At 56.4% G+C, this 19,814-nt stretch overlaps 1 protein-coding gene across 7 annotated transcripts in view; it reads right to left on the bottom strand.

Annotated features, from left to right (window-relative positions):
* EMID1 (EMI domain containing 1) overlaps positions 1–19,814 on the bottom strand; it is a 45,904-nt gene that overhangs the window by 861 nt on the left and 25,229 nt on the right. For 2 of the 7 annotated variants that reach the window (XM_062182475.1, XM_062182477.1), the window contains 2 exons: positions 9,908–9,952; positions 4,082–4,166 (listed from right to left, as the gene is read on the bottom strand). In XM_062182475.1, coding sequence (XP_062038459.1) covers positions 4,082–4,166; positions 9,908–9,952 — 130 coding nt within the window. Of the gene's footprint in view, positions 1–2,688; positions 2,780–4,081; positions 4,167–9,907; positions 9,953–19,814 lie in introns of those variants that run through there. The other 5 variants (XM_062182474.1, XM_062182476.1, XM_062182472.1 and 2 more) reach the window with 3 other exon arrangements.

Below are 19,814 nucleotides of genomic sequence, written 5' to 3'. Positions count from 1 at the left end.
AGGGCGCCATCAGGGCTTCCCAGCCCTCAGCACAGCCACAGTGAGCACTTGGCCTCGGCCTCCACGTGGCTCCTGTTGTGTCGAGTGGGGATAACCAGAACCCCCTCCCCACACACACACCTAGCACACAGCGAGGAGCCAGCATGGTTTTCCCGGTCCTCAGTTGGGGGTGGAGGTGTGCCTGGGGTCACCCTGGTCTCACAGCTAGGTAAACAGGCTGGGGAACACACTCGCAGTCCCTCTTTCCTTGGGCTGAGCCAGCAGTTGGGGGAAAGGGCTTGGGAGGGCCAGGCTCTGCCACTGACCGCCGGTGCAGCCTCTGTAGGGCCTCCCTTGTTCCATCTGTCAAATCAGAGACTTCTACGTCCTGAGCAGCTCCAACACTTACTGCACTCAGTCCCAAGAGGGCTGTGCTGAGACATGCCTCACCCTGGACATAACATACCCGAGAGTGAGACTTCAAAACTGGTATGCTTGCCACTTGGAAAACTCCTGCTCATCCTTCAAAACCCAGAGCAGAAGCCACCTCCTCCAGGAAGCCTTCTGGGATGATCACCTAAGTCCCTCCTGAAGTTAAGTGAGCTACTTAGGCAGACGTATAGGCTCCCAGGGGAAAAGGGACATCTGGGGAGGCCAGCCCCAGGATGGAGGAGGTGCTTGTGCCTACATGGCCCTATTCACAGCACAGATACTTCAGACTCTAGTGAGCACACCAGCTGTCCCCGGAGGGCACTGCGGGAACCAGGCCTCAGCCTAACTTCCAGTGCCCCAGCCCTGCGTGCCCCAGCCTTGCTCCTGGAGCAGACAGGCACATGTCACTGTCCAGGGTCAGTCCTGCACCAGGGAGCTCGGGACGTGGTGGCATAGAGCCCTGGCTCCAGCACAGGCCACAGTCAGGTCCTGGCCCCATCCCGTCCCGGTTCCAGGGCCTGGGCAACGTGGAGACGAGACTCCCATCGGCACCCCCGCGCCCCAGGGGTGCTGAAGGTGACCAGGGGTGGAAGGAGGTGCTGACAGTGCCTGCTGGATTATCACGGTTACAGGCTGTGTGGCTCCGGCCCAGGTCTCCTGCAGATCTGTCCCTGAGCTGGTCACAGGCCACCATCGTGACTCTCAAAACTGGGGTCCTGGGTTGCCCCGGGCTCAGCAGAGGTGTCAGTGCACCTCTTCCCGTGGCTCCCCTGTGGGCCTCTACTTCCTCATCTGAGAAATGGCCACGGTGCCACCCACTGGCGAGCCGAGTGTGGGAATGGGAGACGATTGGGGCGAGCCCCCAGCCCAGCTGGGCCCCCTGTGCGGCAGCCGTTCCTATCAGCACCAGCAGCGATGAGGACCTACACACGAGGCCACCTGGGTCTTTAGTTAGCACCTGATGTATACGCTGAGCCGGTGGGGCGGCTCCCATCTCCTTCCCTCCCCACCTCCCCACCTCCCCATACCTCTCCCTGCAGGCCCCTCACCCATGCTGGTCAAGGGGCCACCCTCCTGGGTGTGTGGGCCCCAGTGTCCCCACCCCACCCCAGGCTGTCAGAAGGGAGGCTCAGCTCCAAGGCCACCGTGGCCCGGTTCCCCCATGTAAGGAGTGAGGCCGGGAGATGGTCACCAACGTTTCTCGGGGTACCTGTGGTGGGGTGGGAGGGCTCTGGCCATGGGCCACACCCACTTGAAAGCCCCGGGGGCTCTACCCATGCAGCCTTCTCCATCAGAGCAGCCAGCCCCCTCCTCCTGCCCCACCTGGCACACTCAGTGGGCTCTTCCGGGACCCAATGCCACTGTCCCTTCTTCCAGGAAGCCCTCTGCACCCCCACGCCCCCAGCGGGCAGTGACTGCGCCTCGCTCCCCACAACCATGGAGGAGTCCCAGCCCGTGCCCTGCCTCAGTGCTGAAGACGGGAAGCTGGGCCCTAACCTTGACCTCCTTCCTGCCCAGGGCCCCCATTCCTTGCTCTGTAAGAGAGGCGCCGAGGGCCCTGCACCCACCAATGTGCTGGCTGAGCTGATGTGCTGGCTGAGCTGCGAGCAGCCCAGGCCCTGGGGGGGCCACTTCCTTCCTCTCACCAGGCCAGCCCCAGGCTCCAGTTCAAGGGGTGGGGAGGGGTGGGAGGAGTCTCCTTAGCTTTGCCCTCAGGAAGCAGGTGCAGGGAGAAGGTACTGCCCACCTGGCGTCTGAGCCAGCGCCACCCAGCCTGCCTTGCGGGCCCTGTCAGGTCCCTGAGCCTTGGCCCTCACCTTTGCTTATGCTTTTCCTGTGCCTGTTTGCCCTCTCTGGATCCCTGTCCCTCTAGTCTCCACTTAGACCCCATCTCCTCCAGGAAGCCCTCCCCCGCCTTGGGACCTGGGCCACCTGTCCTCACTCCGCTGTGGTCCAGCTCCCCTCGGGTTCCCCAGTCCCCAGCCCGCAGCCCCGGAGCTCAGGCAGGGCAGGGCAGGGCAGGGTCTGTCTCCTGTGTCACAGCCTGTGCCTGCAGGGTGCCCGGCCCGTGGCGAGTGCTCACTCACTGCGCGCCGGTTCCCGGTTCCCAGAGCCTGCCCCGTGCTGGGATGTGCTGGGACGTGCCGGGACGGAGGGGAGGGTGCAGGCCGAGCGTCCGTGGGCCTGGGCCCAGCGTCAGGAGAGCCTTCTGCACACACAGGCTTTCCCCCAGCCCTTGCTGGAAGGGGCTGCCCCTGCCTGCCCGCCCGGAGTTACCTGGCCAGATGATGGCTTCCAGCAGGGTGACCCGTCTGGCCAGGAGCTCCAGCTGAGCCTGCTGCTGCAGGAAGCTCTGTAAGCTAGGAGCCTGATGGGAGATTGAGAAGAGCAGAGGTGCGAGTCCGGCCTCTCGGGGCTGGGCTGGGGGGGCTGAGCGGGGAGCATGGCCATGCCAGCTGGCTTCGGGGCGGGGGGTGGAGACAGGGCTTCTCTGTGGGGAACAGCTGGCTGAATGCCTGGCGGGGAGGGTCTGGCTCTCCGGGGGCTCCCGCAGGGCAGGTTGGGAGGACCACAGGCAAGACGGCAGGAGGGACACTTGGGGCCAGGAGGGCCTGCCCTGCAGGAGCCTCTGGGGGCTAATGGGAGAGGATGGTCAGAAATGGTAGGTGATGCATTACCCAGAGTGCCCTGGGGACTTGCACTTCTGGAGTCCACGATTTCTCTAGAGCTGGAGCATGGCTCCATTACCCACAATCCTCCTGGGGGTGGTCTGGGTTCTGATGTCACCACCCACAATCCTCCTGGGGTCTGGGTTCTGACGTCATTACCCACAATCCTCCTGGGATCTGGGTTCTGACATCATTACCCACAATCCTCCTTGGGGTCTGGGTTTGACGGCATCACCCACAATCCTCCTGGGGTCTGGGTTCTGACATCATTACCCACAATCCTCCTGGGGTCTGGGTTCTGACGGCATCACCCACAATCCTGGGGGTCTGGGTTCTGACATCATTACCCACAATCTTCCTGGGGTCTGGGTTCTGATGTCACCACCCACAATTCTCCTGGGGTCTGGGTTCTAACATTACCCACACTCCTGGGGGTCTGGGTTCCAATGTCATTACCCACAATCCTCCTGAGGCCTGGGTTCTGACATCATTACAATCCTCCTGGGGTTTGGGTCTCTGATGTCATTACCTACAATCCTCCTGGGGTCTGGGTTCTGATGTCATTACCTACAATCCTCCTGGGGGTCTGGGTTCTGACATCATCACCCACAATCCTCCTGGGGGTCTGGGTTCTGACTTCATCGCCCACATTCTTCTGTGCTAGGTTTGGCTCTGTTACCCACAACCCCCTATTGGTCTGGAGTCTGGTTCTATTGCCCATAATTTCTTCCAAACTCAGGATCCGTAGTCTTGGGCTCCCCACAGGCCTGAGAACACATGAGCCGCCACACCTGGAGCCCCAGTCCCTAGGGCCGCTGCCAGCTGTGGAGGAGGGGGGACAGTCGCAGAGGGAGAGGTGGTCCTGGCCTCGCAGGCCCACCCTGGCCCAGGCAGCACCTTCTCGGCCCCGTGACTGGGCTCAGGCCAGTTCCACCCCAGAAGGGCTTGGGGGAAGGCTGGCAGGCAGGGGCTGGGCTGTCTGTCCGTCTGTCTCTACTCACCATAGAGCCCAATCATTGTTTCCAAGATTAAAACCCTCTCAGCTAAAATCTTCAAAGCCTCGCGCAGTTGGTGCAACCCCTCCCCCTGCGGAGGAAAGAGACAGATACAGCCGTGAAGGGGCGGGGAGGGCGCCCTGCGAAGCCTGTGGGCGGCCACGCCCCACCCAGGGGCACATGCACCTGCACCAGGGCCGGGGAGGACAGGACGGGGGCAAGGCAGGCAGAAGCCCCCACAGGACCCCCTCAGGAAGGGCCGGTGGCCTCTAGCTGACTGTCTCTCTGCACTGGGGGCTGGGGGGCTGGGGAGCCCGAGACCCACCCCTGCACAGCTCCTGTCACATCCTTGGGCCGCCTCTACTCCTGGCCGCTTCAAGTGGCCTCTCCCCACTTAACCCCATCAGGGACATCAGCCCCCTGCTGGTGTTTCCATCCATGCCAGAATGCACGCAGCTGGGTAGCCACAGAGACCGTGAGTGCGAGGGGCCCGCGAGCCCTTCCCCAGCCCTTCCCAGGGAAGCAGCGCGCAGCCTGGCCAGGGCCCCCACCACTCCAGGCCCGTGTCCTCGTGCCTGCCGGGGCACCACCCTCAGCCCGGCTCCCTCCTGCAGGCATGCGGCGGGGGCTTCCCCACATGCCAGGTGGTCCTGGCTGCTGCCCACATGGCTGGCACTCACCTTCACTTCCTCTCTGACTTGCCTCCCCTCGCCCCCCCTTTGCCCCCCTCCCGGCTCCTTCCACTTCCTGGTAAATGCAGATACGGAGCCCAAGGACAGCAGATAATTATCCCAGCCCCGATGCCATCATCCAGTCCCTCGGGGCACCCTTTACCGTCACTGTATGTAATTGCACAATCACACTCCGACCCTCTAAGGCGGCTGCTGCCCATGAGAAACATGCCGACGGCGCGGGCACTTGGCTCAGCCATTGACGCCGTTTGGCACACACCCGAGAGTGTGCGTTAGAGTCCCAGCTTTGCTCCGGATTCCAGCTTCTGCCGGGCGGCAGCAGGCGACGCTTCAAGCACCTGGGTCCCTGTCGCCTTTGCAGGGGACCCTGACCGAGTTCCCGGCTCTGAATTTACAGTCTTAATTCCGACTCTGGCCTGGCCCAGCCGTGGCTGTTGCAGCCATTAGGGGAGTGAATCAGTGGATGGAAGATTCTCTCTCTCTCTGCCTTTCAAACAAAATGAAAATAACTCATCTTTAAAAAAATCCAAACCACCACCACATCCATTGCGAGCGAGCCTGCTCCCCGGGGCTGACGGCCACATCCTGTGGACCGGGCAGTCCGGTCAGCGCAGTCTAGGGGTTGGTGGCAGGGCCACCACGGGCCGCACACTCGAGGGATCCGTCCTTGGGCATTATGGGAGCAGCATGTGAACAGGGAGGGCCTCTGAGGGTTACCTGGTCATTCCCAGCATGAATCTCTCAAGGAGAGGCAACCAGAGGGCGCCCGCTCCTGCCAAGGGAACCTAGCCAGTCTCTCACCACGAACAAACCAAGACAGTGCAACGTTCACAAAAGGTCCAAGTCAGAGAAGCAAGGGGCAGGAGATGTCACCCACATTCAGAGAGACTCAGAGGCAGGCATTCCGGTGCTACATGGGACGCCCACTTCCTGTCCAGGAGCCCTGGTTCAAGTACTGGCTGCTCCACTTCCGGCCGAGCTCCCCACTAAGCTTGAGAAAGCAGCGGGAGATGGCCCAAGTACTTAGACCTCTGCCAGCCACGTAGGAGACCTGGATGGAACTCCTGGCTCCTGGCTTCAGCCTGGCCCAGCCCCAGCCATTTCGGCCTGTTGGGGAATGAACCAGCAGCTGAAAGATCTCTTTTTCTCTCCCTCTTTGCTTTGAAATTAATTAATTAATAATAAAGGAGACTTAGAAATGTGACAACCAAATGCGCTTTGTTACCCTTGATTAGATCTTGAAGGTTCTGGGGATGGGCCAGGCCAAAGCCATCTGGGTCTCCCACATGGGTGCAGGGACCCAAGCACTTGGGCCATGTTCTGCTGCCTTCCCAGGCACAATAGCAGGGAGCTGGATCGGAAGAGGAGCAGCTGAGACTCGAACCAGTGCTCTGATGTGTGATGCTGGTGCTGCAGGCGGCAGCTTAACCCGCTGCACCACAACTCTGGCCTTGCCACGTGAGATGCACACTCAAGTGTCACGGGAGAACACAAAATGACATTTGCAGCTTGTTTTTGGATGAATTAGAAAAAAAATTTATAAAGAGAACTTTGTAAAGAGATAGTAATTGTGACAAAATACTACCAATTGTAGTAACAAATGTCAAAGAAGGCCAGAAAGGCATTGTACTAATTTTATGTATATGTGATAATTTTCAAAAATAAAAATCTGGGGGAGGTATAAAAAAAGCCACTGTGGGGCCAGCGCTGTGGCGTAGTGGGTGAGGCCTCCACCTGCAGCTCCGGCATCCCATATGGGCACAGGTTTGAGTCCCGGCTGCTCCTCTTCTGATCCAGCTCTCTGCTATGTTCTGGGAAAGCAGCAGATGCTGGCCCAAGTCCTTGGGCCCCTGCAACCCACATGGGAGACCTGGAAGAAGCTCCTGGCTTCTGATCAGCCCAACTCTGGCTGTTGTGGCCATCTGGGGAGTGAACTAGTGGATGGAAGACCTTTCTCTCTATCTCTCCCTCTCTCTCTCTCTCTCTTTTTTTTTTTTTTTTTTTTGACAGGCAGAGTGGATAGTGAGAGAGAGAGACAGAGAGAAAGGTCTTCCTTTTTGCTGTTGGTTCACCCTCCAATGGCCGCTGCGGCCGGCACATCTTGCTGATCTGAAGCCAGGAGCCAGGCGCTTTTCCTGGTCTCCCATGCGGGTGCAGGGCCCAAGGACTTGGGCCATCCTCCACTGCCTTCCCAGGCCATAGCAGAGAGCTGGCCTGGAAGAGGGGCAGCTGGGACAGAATCCGGCGCCCCAACCGGGACTAGAACCCGGTGTGCCGGCACCGCAAGGCGGAGGATTAGCCTGTTAAGCCACGGTGCCAGCCCTTTTTGTAACCCTACCTCTTAAATAAATACATAATTTTTTTTTAAAAAGCCACTGTTTGGTCCCATCCCTGCAGGCCTACCCCACGCTCTTGGATCTGGGCCTGCTGGATGCCCCCACGTGGCTGTAATATAGACATCGCCCAGCTCTCTGTGGACAAAACTCAGGATGCTCGCTTCTCCTGGTTCTCTTTAAAGAAATCATGAGAGACAGACAGATACACACACACACACAGCTCTCATTGCTGGTTTACCTCTCCTCTCTTCCCCCAGATGCCTACAACAACCAAGGCTGGGCCAGACTGCAGCCAGGAGCCAGGAACTCAAGCCAGATCTCTCATGCGGGTGGCAGGGTCCCAACCACTTGAGCCGTCACTGCTGCCTCGCAGGGTGTGCATTAGCAGGAAGCTGGAGTCAGGAGCGGAGCCGGGACTCGAACCCAGGCCCTCTGATGCAGGACGTGGGTGTCCTAACCTGCATCTCAGCCACTGGGCCAAACGCCTGCCCCTTCCCGGTCCTCGCTTACTCTTTCAAGAATTCCCCGACTCTCTGACCCCCCATCCTGGCCAAAGGGGCATTGCGGTGTCTCCAGCTCTGCTGCCATCTCTCTGCCCACACCATGCCCAGCTCCAGCTCCCACGGTCACTGCCAGGATGACCACGGCAGCCTCCTGTCCAGTCTCTCTCCTGCTTCTTTCACGTTCCCCCGTCCCCATCAAAGTCCCCACAAGGCAACAAGGAGGATACATTTGACCATGTCACTCCCCGGCCTGGAAGTATTTCAGTGACCCCCCATTTCTCTAAGGTCAGCTTTGTGATGCGGCCTCTTCGGCCTCTGTCTCACTCCTCGACTATCACACTGTCCACTCACAGCTCCACAAACACCCCAGGGCCTTTGCACATGCAGCTGCCTCTCCTTTGTTTGAATGCCCTGGGCCTTGTTTATGGGCCTTTTGGGCCCAGCCAGCCCTCGTCGTAGAGGAAGCTAAGTCTCCCACCGGAGCAGAACTCCCTCTACCCACTGTGGCCGACCCCAAGGCAGGGAGCAGGTGGGTCTGAACAGCATCTACGCACACAGGGCGCGGCCTCGGATCTGGCACCCACAGAGGAGATTCTTAGAGAATGCTGGGCGCCGGTTCTGGTTCTGCCAAGGATTCACTCTGCCGGGTTACGGCTCATCTTTCTTGTATCTACATCCACTAGCTCAGCCCACTCTCGTTCCTGCAGTGCCTGCCGAAGTCCACCAGGTGTCAGTGCTGAGTCAGGCTGGTGAAGAATTAGGAGGGGCTGGGGAGGGGAGCTTACAGCTGGAGCTTCTGGGGACCCTGTCCACACTGGGCTCAGTCTGCACCTATCCCCAGCCCCCAAGCCTCATGCAACCCCAGGCCCAGCGGGCGCCCTCCCAGGCAGGCAGCAAGCAGGGGCGGAAGTGCAGGTAGATGAGGGGGAAGAAGGTGAATGGGCAGGGGCCCTGCTACCTCCCACAGGTGGATGTAGGTTCAAGTCCTGGTCTGGGATCGCAGGGCCAGGACTGCCCAGCCTCATTCTGCCTTGACCTTGTCTGTCTCACCACCCCTGGGTGTGTGTATGTGAGTGCAAGTGTGTCTAAAACCTGTTCCCAGCTGAGAGTCTCTGAGAGCAGAGAGAGAGGCCCCAGGGAGGCAAAGGCCTGGACTCATGAGGGCCTCCCTGGCCCCAGCCCGGCTCATGTCCATCCTGAGCCCTGGAGCCACAGAAGAGGGGTTCTGGGGGACTTCAGGGGTGGAGAGGTAGCAGGGCCCAGAGGTCCTGGGGAGACAGGAGGAGGACTCGTGCAGGGTTGAGAGGGGGCTCCCACGGCTGTATCCGTCACTAACCCCACAATCAGGAAGTGAGAAGGCCGGGTGGGCACTGGGTGCTGCCCACACCCTACCCACCGCGCCAGGAAGCAAGGTATCCCAGGGCGGGTGGGAAGAGAGGCAGGATTCCCGCCGCTAGAGGGCGTGCCGCGTCTCTCCGATGCCTCCTGCGGGGAGGGTTTCCAGGTCCCCGCGCCCCGGACTTGGCGCTGTGGGGGTGCTCGGGGTTCCTAGCCCTTCCCCCACGCGTCCCTAGAGTCAGCAGTTTCCTAGGCCCTGAAATGCATTCACTCCAATGCCCTCCGATGGCTTTAAAGGTTTCCAGGGGCCCCGCACTCATCGTGGAGTCTCAGGACCTGGGGTGTGGGGGGCTCGCTCCTCATGGGCTCTGCCCCCTGCATAGGTGACAGCTTCTAGGCGTCTCTCGCCCCGCCCCACGGGTCTCCTGTGTACGTGACGGTGTCAGGGCTGTGGCAATTATGGGGTTTGGGGGTGCTCCTGGCCCCGGCCCTGCCACGCCACACCTCGTGGATTTCCTGGGTGCACAGAGGTGTCCGGGTTCCCTGCCCCTCTGCGGCTGGCTCCCGTCCCCTGCCTGTGCCTATACCCCTTGCTATGATGCTATGATCCTCGGATGTCCTGAGGCCACCCCGCCCCGTCCACTTCCTCCGTGTGGTCCCGTCTCTGTGTTCTTCTTCATTCTACAGATGCGGGGAGCAGAGACTGGAGGTCCCTTCTGGGAGGGGCTCCGGGGGCAGGGGACGCAGTCTGGCTGGGGGGCAGCCCATAGTGCCCAGGGGGCGCGGGCAGAGCCACCCTGGCCCGAGACAGTGGAACTGGGACAGAGACAGAGACAGAGAGGCGGGCCCTGCCTGGCTGGGAGTGACAGGGCTGGGGACTGCAGGCCTGGGAGCCCCGGCTGCAGTGGGACACGGACAGGGCGCCAGAAGGCAGCGGGAGGCTGGGGCTGGGCCAGAGCTTACCCAGTGGCTTTTCTCGCCGGGGTCTCCCTTGGGGCCAGGTTCACCCTGCAAAGAGAAGTGCAGAAACAATAAGGGGGGGGGGGAGAAGGGGGAGCACTATATGTATCTACAGCTTGGATGTGGTTTGAGGGCATCCCCTACCCTCAAAGGGTCCCCAGCATTGTGGCATTGAGACAGTGGGACCTTTAAGAGGTGGGGCCCAGGGGCCGGGGCTGTGGCATAGCAGGTAAAACTGCCACCTGCAGTGCCAGGCATCCCATATGGGCACTGGGTCGAGTCCCGGCTGCTCCACGTCCAATCCAGCTCTCTGCTATGGCCTGGAAAGGCAGTGGAAGATGGCCCACAGCGCCGGCCCTACCTCTTTTCTTTATAAAGTACCTGGCCTCAGGTACTCTGTGACAGCAAAAAGAAAATGGAGACAGGGATGGAGAGCAGTGGGGGGAGGGAGGGAGAGAGACTTAGAGACACAGGGACAGGGCAGCTTGTACGGTACCAACACTGGATTAAAAAAAAAGCAAAAAAGCAACTCTTTGGGTGCAGTGGGAAGTGACCAAGAGCAGCCAGAAACTGGAGGGTATCCAATCCTTGAAAACAGAGAACCACTCTGAGTAAAGTCAATGTATCCCTAGGTACCCATTAATATGAACTTATTTGTTTAAAAACCAGAGAGGGAGGGAGAGAGGCAGAGAGGGGGAGAGGGAGAGAGGGGTGTAGGGGGAGAGGGGAAGAGGGGGAGTGGGGGGGAGGGAGAGAGGGGGAGAGGGAGAGAGGGGAGAGGGGGGTAGGGGTATAGGGGGAGAGGGGAAGAGGGGGAGTGGGGGAGAGGGAGAGAGGGGAGAGGGAGAGAGGGGGAGGGGGGAGAGGGGGAGAGGGAGAGGGGGAGGGGGGAGAGGGGAAGAAGGGAGGAGGGGGAGGAGGGAGAGGGGGAGAGGGGGAGAGGGGGAAAAGGGGGGGAGAGTGGGAAAGGGAGAGAGGGGGAGGGGGGAGAGGGGAAGAAGGGAGGAGGGGGAGGAGGGAGAGGGGGAGAGGAGGAGAAGGGGAGAGGGGAGGAGGGGGAGGGGGGAGAGGGGGAGAGGGGAAGAAGGGAGGATGGGGAGGAGGGAGAGGGGGAGGGGGGAGAAGAGAAGAAGGGAGGATGGGGAGGAGGGAGAGGGGGAGGGGGGAGAAGGGGAGAGGGGAGGAGGGGGAGGGGGGGAGAAGGGGAGAGGGGAGGAGGGGGAGGGGGGAGAGGGGGAGAGGGGGAGAAGGGGAGAGGGGAGGAGGAGGAGAGGAGAGGGGGAGAGAAGAGAGGGGGAGAGAAAGGGAGGGGGAGAGGGGGAGAGGGGGAGAGGGGAGGAGGGAGAGGCGAGGAGGGGGAGGGGAAGAGGGAGAGGGGAGGGAGGGAGGGGGAGAGGGGGAGATGGGGAGAGGGGGAGGGGGGAGAGGGGAAGAAGGGAGGAGGGGGAGGAGGGACAGGGGGAGAGGAGGAGAAGGGCAGAGGGGAGGAGGGGGGAGGGGGGAGAGGGGGAGGGGGGAGAAGGGGAGAGGGGAGGAGGGGAAGAGGGGGAGAGGGAGAGAGGGGGAGGGGGGAGAGGGGGAGAAGGGAGGAGGGGGAGGGGGGAGAGGGGGAGAGAGGTAGAGAAAGGGAGGGGGAGAGGGGGAGAGGGGGAGAGGGGAGGAGGGAGAGGGGAGGAGGGGGAGGGGAGGAGGGAGAGGGGAGGGAGGGAGGGGGAGAGGGGGAGATGGGGAGAGGGGGAGAGGGAGAAGTTTTCTCCCATCTGCTGCTTAATTTCCCAAATGTCTTCCATGTCCAGGGCTGCCCAGGCCGGAGCCAGGAGCCAGGAATTCCATCCAGGTCTCACAAACAGGTGGCAAGGACCCAACTACTGGCGCCGCCACCGGTTGCCTCCCAGGGCGCACAGTAGCAGGAAGCTGGAACTGGGAGTGGCAGCGGGGCCTGAGCCCAGCCACTCTGACGCTGGATGTGGGGGTTGAACTTCACCGCCAGGCCCAAGGCCCGCCCTAAACATCTGTGTATTTATGGCTTTGCCCCCAGCCTGGCAAACAGAACCCATGGAGACTTCAGTTTCATTGGCCCGAGGACACAGAGGTTGTAGTTGAGGCTGCCAGAGGAGGGGAGACGCTGGAAACGAGGGGCCCACAGGCAGGGGATAGAATCCATGTACATTCCCCCCTCCAGGGGCAGGCGCTGGGTGCAGCGGTTAAGGTGCTACTTTGAAAAGTCTCCGTCCAGGGGCCGGCACCGTGGCGTTGAAGGTTAAGCCTCTACCTGTGGCGCCGGCATCCCATATGGACGCTGGTTCGCGTCCCAGCTGCTCCACTTCCAATCCAGCTCTCTGCTATGGCCTGGGAAAGCAGTAAAAGATGGTCCAAGTGCTTGGGCCCCTGCACCGATGCGGGAGACCTGGAAGAAGCTCCTGGCTCCTGGCTTCAGCCTGGCCCAGCCCTGGCCATTGCGGCCTATTGGGGAGTGAACCAGTGGATGGAAAATCTCTCTCTCTCTGTCTCTCTCTCTAACTCTGTCTCTCAAATAAATCTTTAAAAAAATAATCTGTATCTTCCAAAAGTAAATTGCAAAGAGAAAAAAGATGGGAAACAGACTATTCAAGAACTGCTGGACAACTACGAAGCCATAAATACGCATGATGTGAACAGGAGGAGAGAGAGGCACGGGGGCAGCGTCTGAAGCCACGACGACTGGAAATTTCCTCCAAGCTTAAATCAGACGCCAACCCACACACTCCTAGGGTGCTGAGGGAGCACCCACACACTCCTAGGGCGCTCAGGGAGCACCCGGCAGGGTAAATGCAGAACAGTGACTCACAGGCATAACGCAGCCACTCTCATATTCACAGCAGGTTCAAACTTCCGAAAACCAGAGATGAAGGCACAAAAACAGAAAGAAGACAGAGAAAATACCTTCCTGATAGGGAACCAGTAAGTACCACATCCAACTTCTCTGTCCCCACCAGACCAGCAAGATGACAATGGAGCATAATATGTATAAAGTGTTGAAAGATAAACAACTTTGCTTTTTTTTTTTTTTTTTTTGAGAGGCAGAGTAGACAGTGAGAGAGAGAGACAGAGAGAAAGGTCTTCCTTTTTCCGTTGGTTCACCCCCCAATGGCTGCTGCGGCCGGCGCACTGTGCTGATCTGAAGCCAGGAGCCAGGTGCTTCTCCTGGTCTCCCATGGGGTGCAGGGCCCAAGCACTTGGGCCATCCTCCACTGCCTTCCCGGGTCATAGCAGAGAGCTGGACTGGAAGAGGAGCGACTGGGACAGAATCTGACTCCCCGACAGGGACTAGAACCCGGTGTGCCAGCGCCGCAGGCAGAGGATTAGCCTATTGAGCCGCAGCCCCGGCCTTTTTTTTTTTTTTTTTTTTTTTTTATTTGAAGGGCAGAGTTACAGACAGAGGTCTTCTATACGCTGGTTTACTTCCCAAATGGCTGCAACAGGTTGGGCTGGGCCAGGCCAAAGCCAGGAGCTAGGGAGCTGGGTCAGAAGTGGAGCAGCTGGGACATGAATCCAGTGCCCATATGGGATGCTGGCGCCGCAGGCTGGGGCTTTAACTCTTTCAAATAAATCAATACAGCCTTGAAAAAAAATAAAAAGAAGTTCTTCACATAGAAGAAAAATTACATGTCAGACCCTGGATCCACATAAAGAAAGAACATCAGAGAAAGGACAAGCGAAAGTAAAAGAAAACTTTTATTTTTGTTTTCACTTATTTTTTTAATTTGAGAGGCAGACAGAGAGACAGACAGATGGAGATCCACCCCCCCATCCCGCCCACTGGCTCACCCCACAGTGCCTGTAACATCCGAGGCTGGGCTGCAGAGCCAGGAGCTGGGGTCTCAACCTGGGCCTCCCACGTGACGGCAGGGATCTAAATGGTTGGTCCATCACCTGCTGCCTCCTAGGGTCTACACTAGCAGGAAGCAGAGCCTGGATTCAAACCCAGGTACTCTGATATGATACTCGGGGGTCTTAACCACTAGGCTAAACACCTGCCCCTAATTTTCTTATTCTTAATTTATCTAACAGATAACAGTGTACCCAAAATAATAGCAATAACATACACAATTATGCATGCTTATGTACATACCCTATGCATACGTGTGTGCGTGCATGTGTACATGCTCCTACATAACTGGAATGAGTGACAGCCCACACGAGAGATGAGAGGAGGAATTACAGACATTTTCTTATTCAGAGGCACTTGTACCACCGGCGAGGGAGCCCGGTGTTATCGGAATACACTGCAATTAGTTGCAAATGTACATTTGCTAACTCTAAGGAAACCACTACAAAAATCTAAAAAAAAAGTGTAATTTATATATTAAGATGGGACAGAAAGTAGAATAACATAAAATGCTCAGCTAGAACCACGAGGACTGGTGTTGCGGTGTAGTGGGTAAAGACGCTTCCTGCAACACTGGCGACACTCACGGGCGCCGGTTCATGTCCCAGCTGCTCCAGTTCTGACCCAGCTCCCTGCTAATGGCCTAGGAAAAGCAGAGGAGACGGCCCCAGCGTTTGGACCCCTGCACCCATGTGGGAGACCCGGATGAAGCACCTGGCCCAGCCCTAGCTGTTGGGGCCATCTCGGGAGCAAACCAGCAGATGGAAGATTTCTCTGTCTCTCCCTCTCTTTCTGTGTAACTCTTTCAAACACATATATAAATCTTTATTTAAAAAAAAAAAACCTTAAAAGGCAGAAAAAAAATGAAGACAAACATAGGAATGAAAAACAAGAACAACCAACAGTAAACTAATAAATGTGGTAGACACTGACCCAACATATCAATAATCACTTTAAATATCAATGGTCTAAATACAGTAGTGAAAAGATGGTAGGACAGGTGTTGGTACAGCAGTTAAGATGTCTCCGGGGGGCCGGCGCCGTGGCTCAATAGGCTAATCCTCTGCCTTGTGGCGCCGGCACACAGGGTTCTAGTCCTGGTCGGAGCGCCAGATTCTGTCTCGGTTGCCCCTCTTCCAGGCCAGCTCTCTGCTGTGGCCAGGGAGTGCAGTGGAGGATGGCCCAAGTGCTTGGGCCCTGCACCCCATGGGAGACCAGGAGAAGCACCTGGCTCCTGGCTTCGGATCAGTGCGGTGCGCCGGCCGCAGCGCGGCGGCCGCTGAAGGGTGAACCAACAGCAAAAAGGAAGGCCTTTCTCTCTGTCTCTCTCTCACTATCCACTCTGCCTGTCAAAAATTTAAAAAAAAAAAAAAAAAAAAAAAAAAAAGATGTCTCTGGGGACACCCGATCTCCAATTGGAGCGCAGGAGTTTGACTTTGAGTCCCACCAGCTCTGCTCCGAATCCCAGCTTCCTGCTAATGTGCACCCTGGGAGAAGTGGGTGACGTCTCAAGTAGTTGGGTCCCTGCCACCCACATCGGATCTTGGCTTTGGCGTAGCCCAGTCCTGGCTGTTGTAGGCATCTGGGCATTGAATCAGCAGATGGAAGATTTCTCTGTCTCTTTCAAATACAGTTCTTAAAAAATATTTATTTATTTGAGAGGCAGAGTTACAGACAGAGAGGGAGAGACAGAGAGAGGTCTTCCATCAACTGGTTCACTCCCCACATGGCTGCAAAGGTCAGAGCTGGGCTGATTTGAAGCCAGGAGCTTCTTCTGGGTCTCCCATGTGGGTGCGGGGGCCCAAAGGGCCAGCTTCCACTGTTTTTACAGGCCATAGCAGAGAGCTGGGTCGGAAGAGGAGCAGCTGGGATATAAATCGGTGCCCATATGGGATGCCAGTGCCACAGGCGGAGGTTCAGCATACTATGCCACAGAACTGGCCCCTCAAATATATTTTTTAAAAGATTTATTTATTTCTTTGAAAGTCAGAGTTACATGGTGGCGGGGGGGGGGGGAGTAGGGGAGAGGGCCTCCATCTACTGGTTCACTCCCCAGTTGGCTGCAACAGCCAGGACTGCACCAATCTGAAGCCAGGAGCCAGGAGCTTCCTCAGGGTCTCCCACGTGGGTGCGGGGGTCCAAGGACTTGGGCCATCTTCTACTGCTTTCCCAGGCCATAGCAGAGTTGGATTAGCAGTGGAGCAGCTGGGACTCGAACTGGCGCCCATATGGGATGCCGGCACCGCAGGCGGCAGCTTCACCTGCTCCGCCAAAGTGCCAGCCCCCCTCAAATGTATTTAAAAAAAATATTAAAAGATGAGGATTATCAGAGTGGACTAAAGAGTAAGATACAGCTATATGTTGTCTACAAGAAACTGACTTTAAACATAAAGACAAATATAGATCGAAAGTAAACAGAGACATAGAGCATGCTAACACTAATCAAAAGGAAGCAGGAGGGGCTGGCGCTGTGGTGCAGTGGGCTAAGTCTCTACCTGTGGTGCTGGCATCCCCTATGGGCACCGGTTCAAGTCCCAGCTGCTCCACTTCCAATCCAGCTCTCTGCTGTGGCCTGGGAAAGCAGTGGAAGATGGCTCGGGCCCCTGCACCCACATGGCAGACCCGGAAGAAGCTCCTGGCTCCTCGCTTTGGATTGGCCCAGCTCTGGCCATTGAGACCATTTGGGGAACAAACCAGCAGATGGAAGACCATTCTGTCTGCCTCTCCCTCCCTCTGTCTGAAACTCCACCTTATAAATAAATAAATAAATAAATGAATCTTAAAAAAAAAAAAGAGAAGGAAGTATCAATAGCCATATTAATTGTAGACAGAGCAGACTTCAGAGCAAGCAAGGTTATCTGTGATAAAGAGGTGAATTACACGACGACAAAGAAGTCAACTAAGACAATGTAATAACCCTCAACCTGTACGCACCTAACAACAGGGTGAAAACCCAGAAGGCAGAACCACAAGGAGTTCACCAGAAGAATCCACTGTTTCACGTCAGGAGATTTCAGTATCATAAGCTGAGAGTGCATTTACTACACCCACCCTTCTGAACATCACAGCCAGGCAACACAGCGCACTGTGACGTATCTGCTGTCTGCCCCCATGGGCAGGACAGGGCGGGGGGCTCCCTGGGAGCCGTGAGAGGACTGTACCACACATTGTCAGTCTGGGAAAAGATCCTCGTTCAAAACTTGAAATACACTTTCTATGCACCGTGTATTTTTTTTAAGATTTATTTATTTATTTGAGAGGCAGAGGCAGGGTGGCGGGGGAGGTCTTCCACCCACTGGTTCACTCCCCAAATCAACACAACAGCCAGGGCCGGGCCAAGTCATACAAGATGCCGGTGTCACAAGCGTTGGCTTAACTGGCTTTGCCAGAACATCGGCCCCTGAAGTTGGAAACTTTAATACCTGTCTGTCAGAAATGGGCAGATCCAGCACACAGAGAAATCAGTAAGGACGCAGTTGAACTTGGCACCACCGTCAATCAAGTGGAGATAACTGACACCTGTACATGACCTCATCCAACAGCATTCCAGACATTCTTCTCAAGTTCATATCGAATATTCACCAAGATAGACCACAGTGTGGGCCATAAAAACACAACAAATTAAAAATAACAGAAATCACACAGGTATGCTCTCAAACCATAATGGAATTGAACTCGAAATCAATTATAGAAAGATTGCTGGAAAATTCTAAAATACTTGGAGATTAATTAACACACTTCTAAGTAACACACACATGAAATACTGAATCTTAAGAGAAATTCTGAAATATAGTGAACTAAATGAAAATGAAAATACAACTTCATCAGAATTTGTGGGATGTAGCCAGAAAAGAAAAAAGAGGCGATCAGAAGGAAAATATTATAGCACTGAATGCATACATTAGGAAAGAGGAGACTTAAACCCATAATTTAAGCTTCCAGGAACTGGCAGTGCACTGAGCTAGGCTGCCGCCTGCAACGCCAGCATTCACACTGCAGCGCCAGTTCAAGTCCCAGCTGCTCTGCTTCCAATCCAGCACTCTGCTAATGCACCTGGGAAGGCAATGAAAGATGACCCAGATACCTGGGCCCTTGCCACCCGTGTGGAAGGCCCGGGTGGAGCTCTGAGCTCCTGGCTCTGGCCTGGCCCAGCCCTGGCCACTGAGGCCATTTGGAGAGTGAATAAGCAGATGGAAGATTTCTCTCTGTCCTTCTCTCTATATATTGATTTTTCAAAATAAATAATAAATCTTTAAAAAAAAAAAACCCTACAAAACAACAAGAACCTCCCCAAGCCACGGGATATCACTACATAGCTATTAGAACAGTCAAAATACAGAACAGTGCCAACACCAAAAGGACGTGGAGTGACGGTCCCTACCTCTTCTTCATTCCTGGTGAGAATACAGAATGGGATCACCACTTGGGAAGGCGGCTTAGGAGTTCCTTACAAAACTGAACAAATCCTTTTTTTTTTTTTTTTTGACAGGCAGAGTGGATAGTGAGAGAGAGAGACAGAGAGAAAGGTCTTCCTTTTTGCTGTTGGTTCACCCTCCAATGGCCACTGCGGCCGGCGCATCGTGCTGATCTGAAGCCAGGAGCCAGGCGCTTCTCCTGGTCTCCCATGCGGGTGCAGGGCCCAAGGACCTGGGCCATCCTCCACTGCCTTCCCAGGCCATAGCAGAGAGCTGGCCTGGAAGAGGGGCAACCGGGATAGAATCCGGCGCCCCAACTGGGACTAGAACCCGGTGTGCCGGCGCCGCAAGGCGGAGGATTAGCCTGTTAAGCCATGGCGCCGGCCTTGAACAAATCCTTACCATATGATCCAGCAATTGCATTCACTGGTATTTACCCAAATAAACTGAAAATCCATGTGCAAACAAAAATCTGCCTGCAGATGTTAGAGCAACTTTACTCCTGTCAAAAATGGAAGCGACCAAGACATCTTATGCTAGGTGACTTGATAAACTGGGGTCCACCCAGATCATGGAATATTATCAGTGCTTAAAAAAAAAAAAAAGCTATCAAGTCATGGAAAAACATGGAGTTTAGGGGCTGGCATTGTGGCACAGCAGGTCAAGCTGCCACCTGCAACACCAGCATCCCATGTGGGCACTGGTTCATGCCCTGGTTTCTCTACTTCTGATCCAGCCTCCTGCTAATGCACCTGGGAAAGCAACAGAAGACGGCTCAGGGACGTGGGGCCCTGCCACTCATGTGGGAGACCGGCTGGGGTTCCAGGCTTTTGGCATTGGCCCGGCCCAGCCCTGGCGATTGCGGCCTTTTGGGGAGTGAACCAACAGATGAAAGATCTCTCTTTTTCTCTCTCTGAAAAACTGTTTTTCAAATAAATAAATCATAAAAAAGACATGTGTGGTGGAATGAGAAGGCCATGTCAAGAGGGCCACTGGCAAGAGAGTGTCAGTTACTCAGGAATGGCTTCAAAACCCACCTGGCAACAGGCTGTGACTGGATGGCTTCAGAAACCACATGGCAACAGGCTGTGATTGGTTAGGGCACACACTGCTCCTTGACCGGATTGGCTGCCTTGGCTATATAAGCAGCTGTACCAACTGAAATAAACGAGTCTGCAGGCTGCTCACCTCTGGCCTGCTTTCACCCCTCTGCCGGGGCCTGTGTGGTGGCTCTGTGCCTCTTGCCCCCACCACGCTCCTCCTCTCAGAACAAATCCACCTCAACAGACATGGAGTCTACATTCATATTATTAAGTGAAAGCAGCTGATCTGAGAAGTCTACATGCTGTAAGATTCCAACCATGGGGCATTATGGGAAAGGTGAAATGAGGACAGAAGTGAGATCAGTGGTTTCCAGGGGTTGGGTTGGAGGCAGGGAGACACCAGTAGAGAACAGAAGTGTTCTGTGGGTGCAGGTCATCATGTGGATTTCAAAACCCACACAATGGGCCAGCGCCGTGGCTCACTAGGCTAATCCTCCGCTTGTGGTGCCGGCACAACTGGGTTCTAGTCCCGGTTGGGGCACCAGATTCTGTCCTGGTTGCTCCTCTTCCAGGCCAGATCTCTG

Source organism: Lepus europaeus, chromosome 23, assembly GCF_033115175.1.
Source record: "Lepus europaeus isolate LE1 chromosome 23, mLepTim1.pri, whole genome shotgun sequence".
Taxonomy (NCBI): Eukaryota; Metazoa; Chordata; class Mammalia; order Lagomorpha; family Leporidae; genus Lepus; species Lepus europaeus.
The sequence above is the reverse complement of the archived record's forward strand: the minus strand, read 5'-3'. Positions and strand labels throughout refer to the sequence as shown.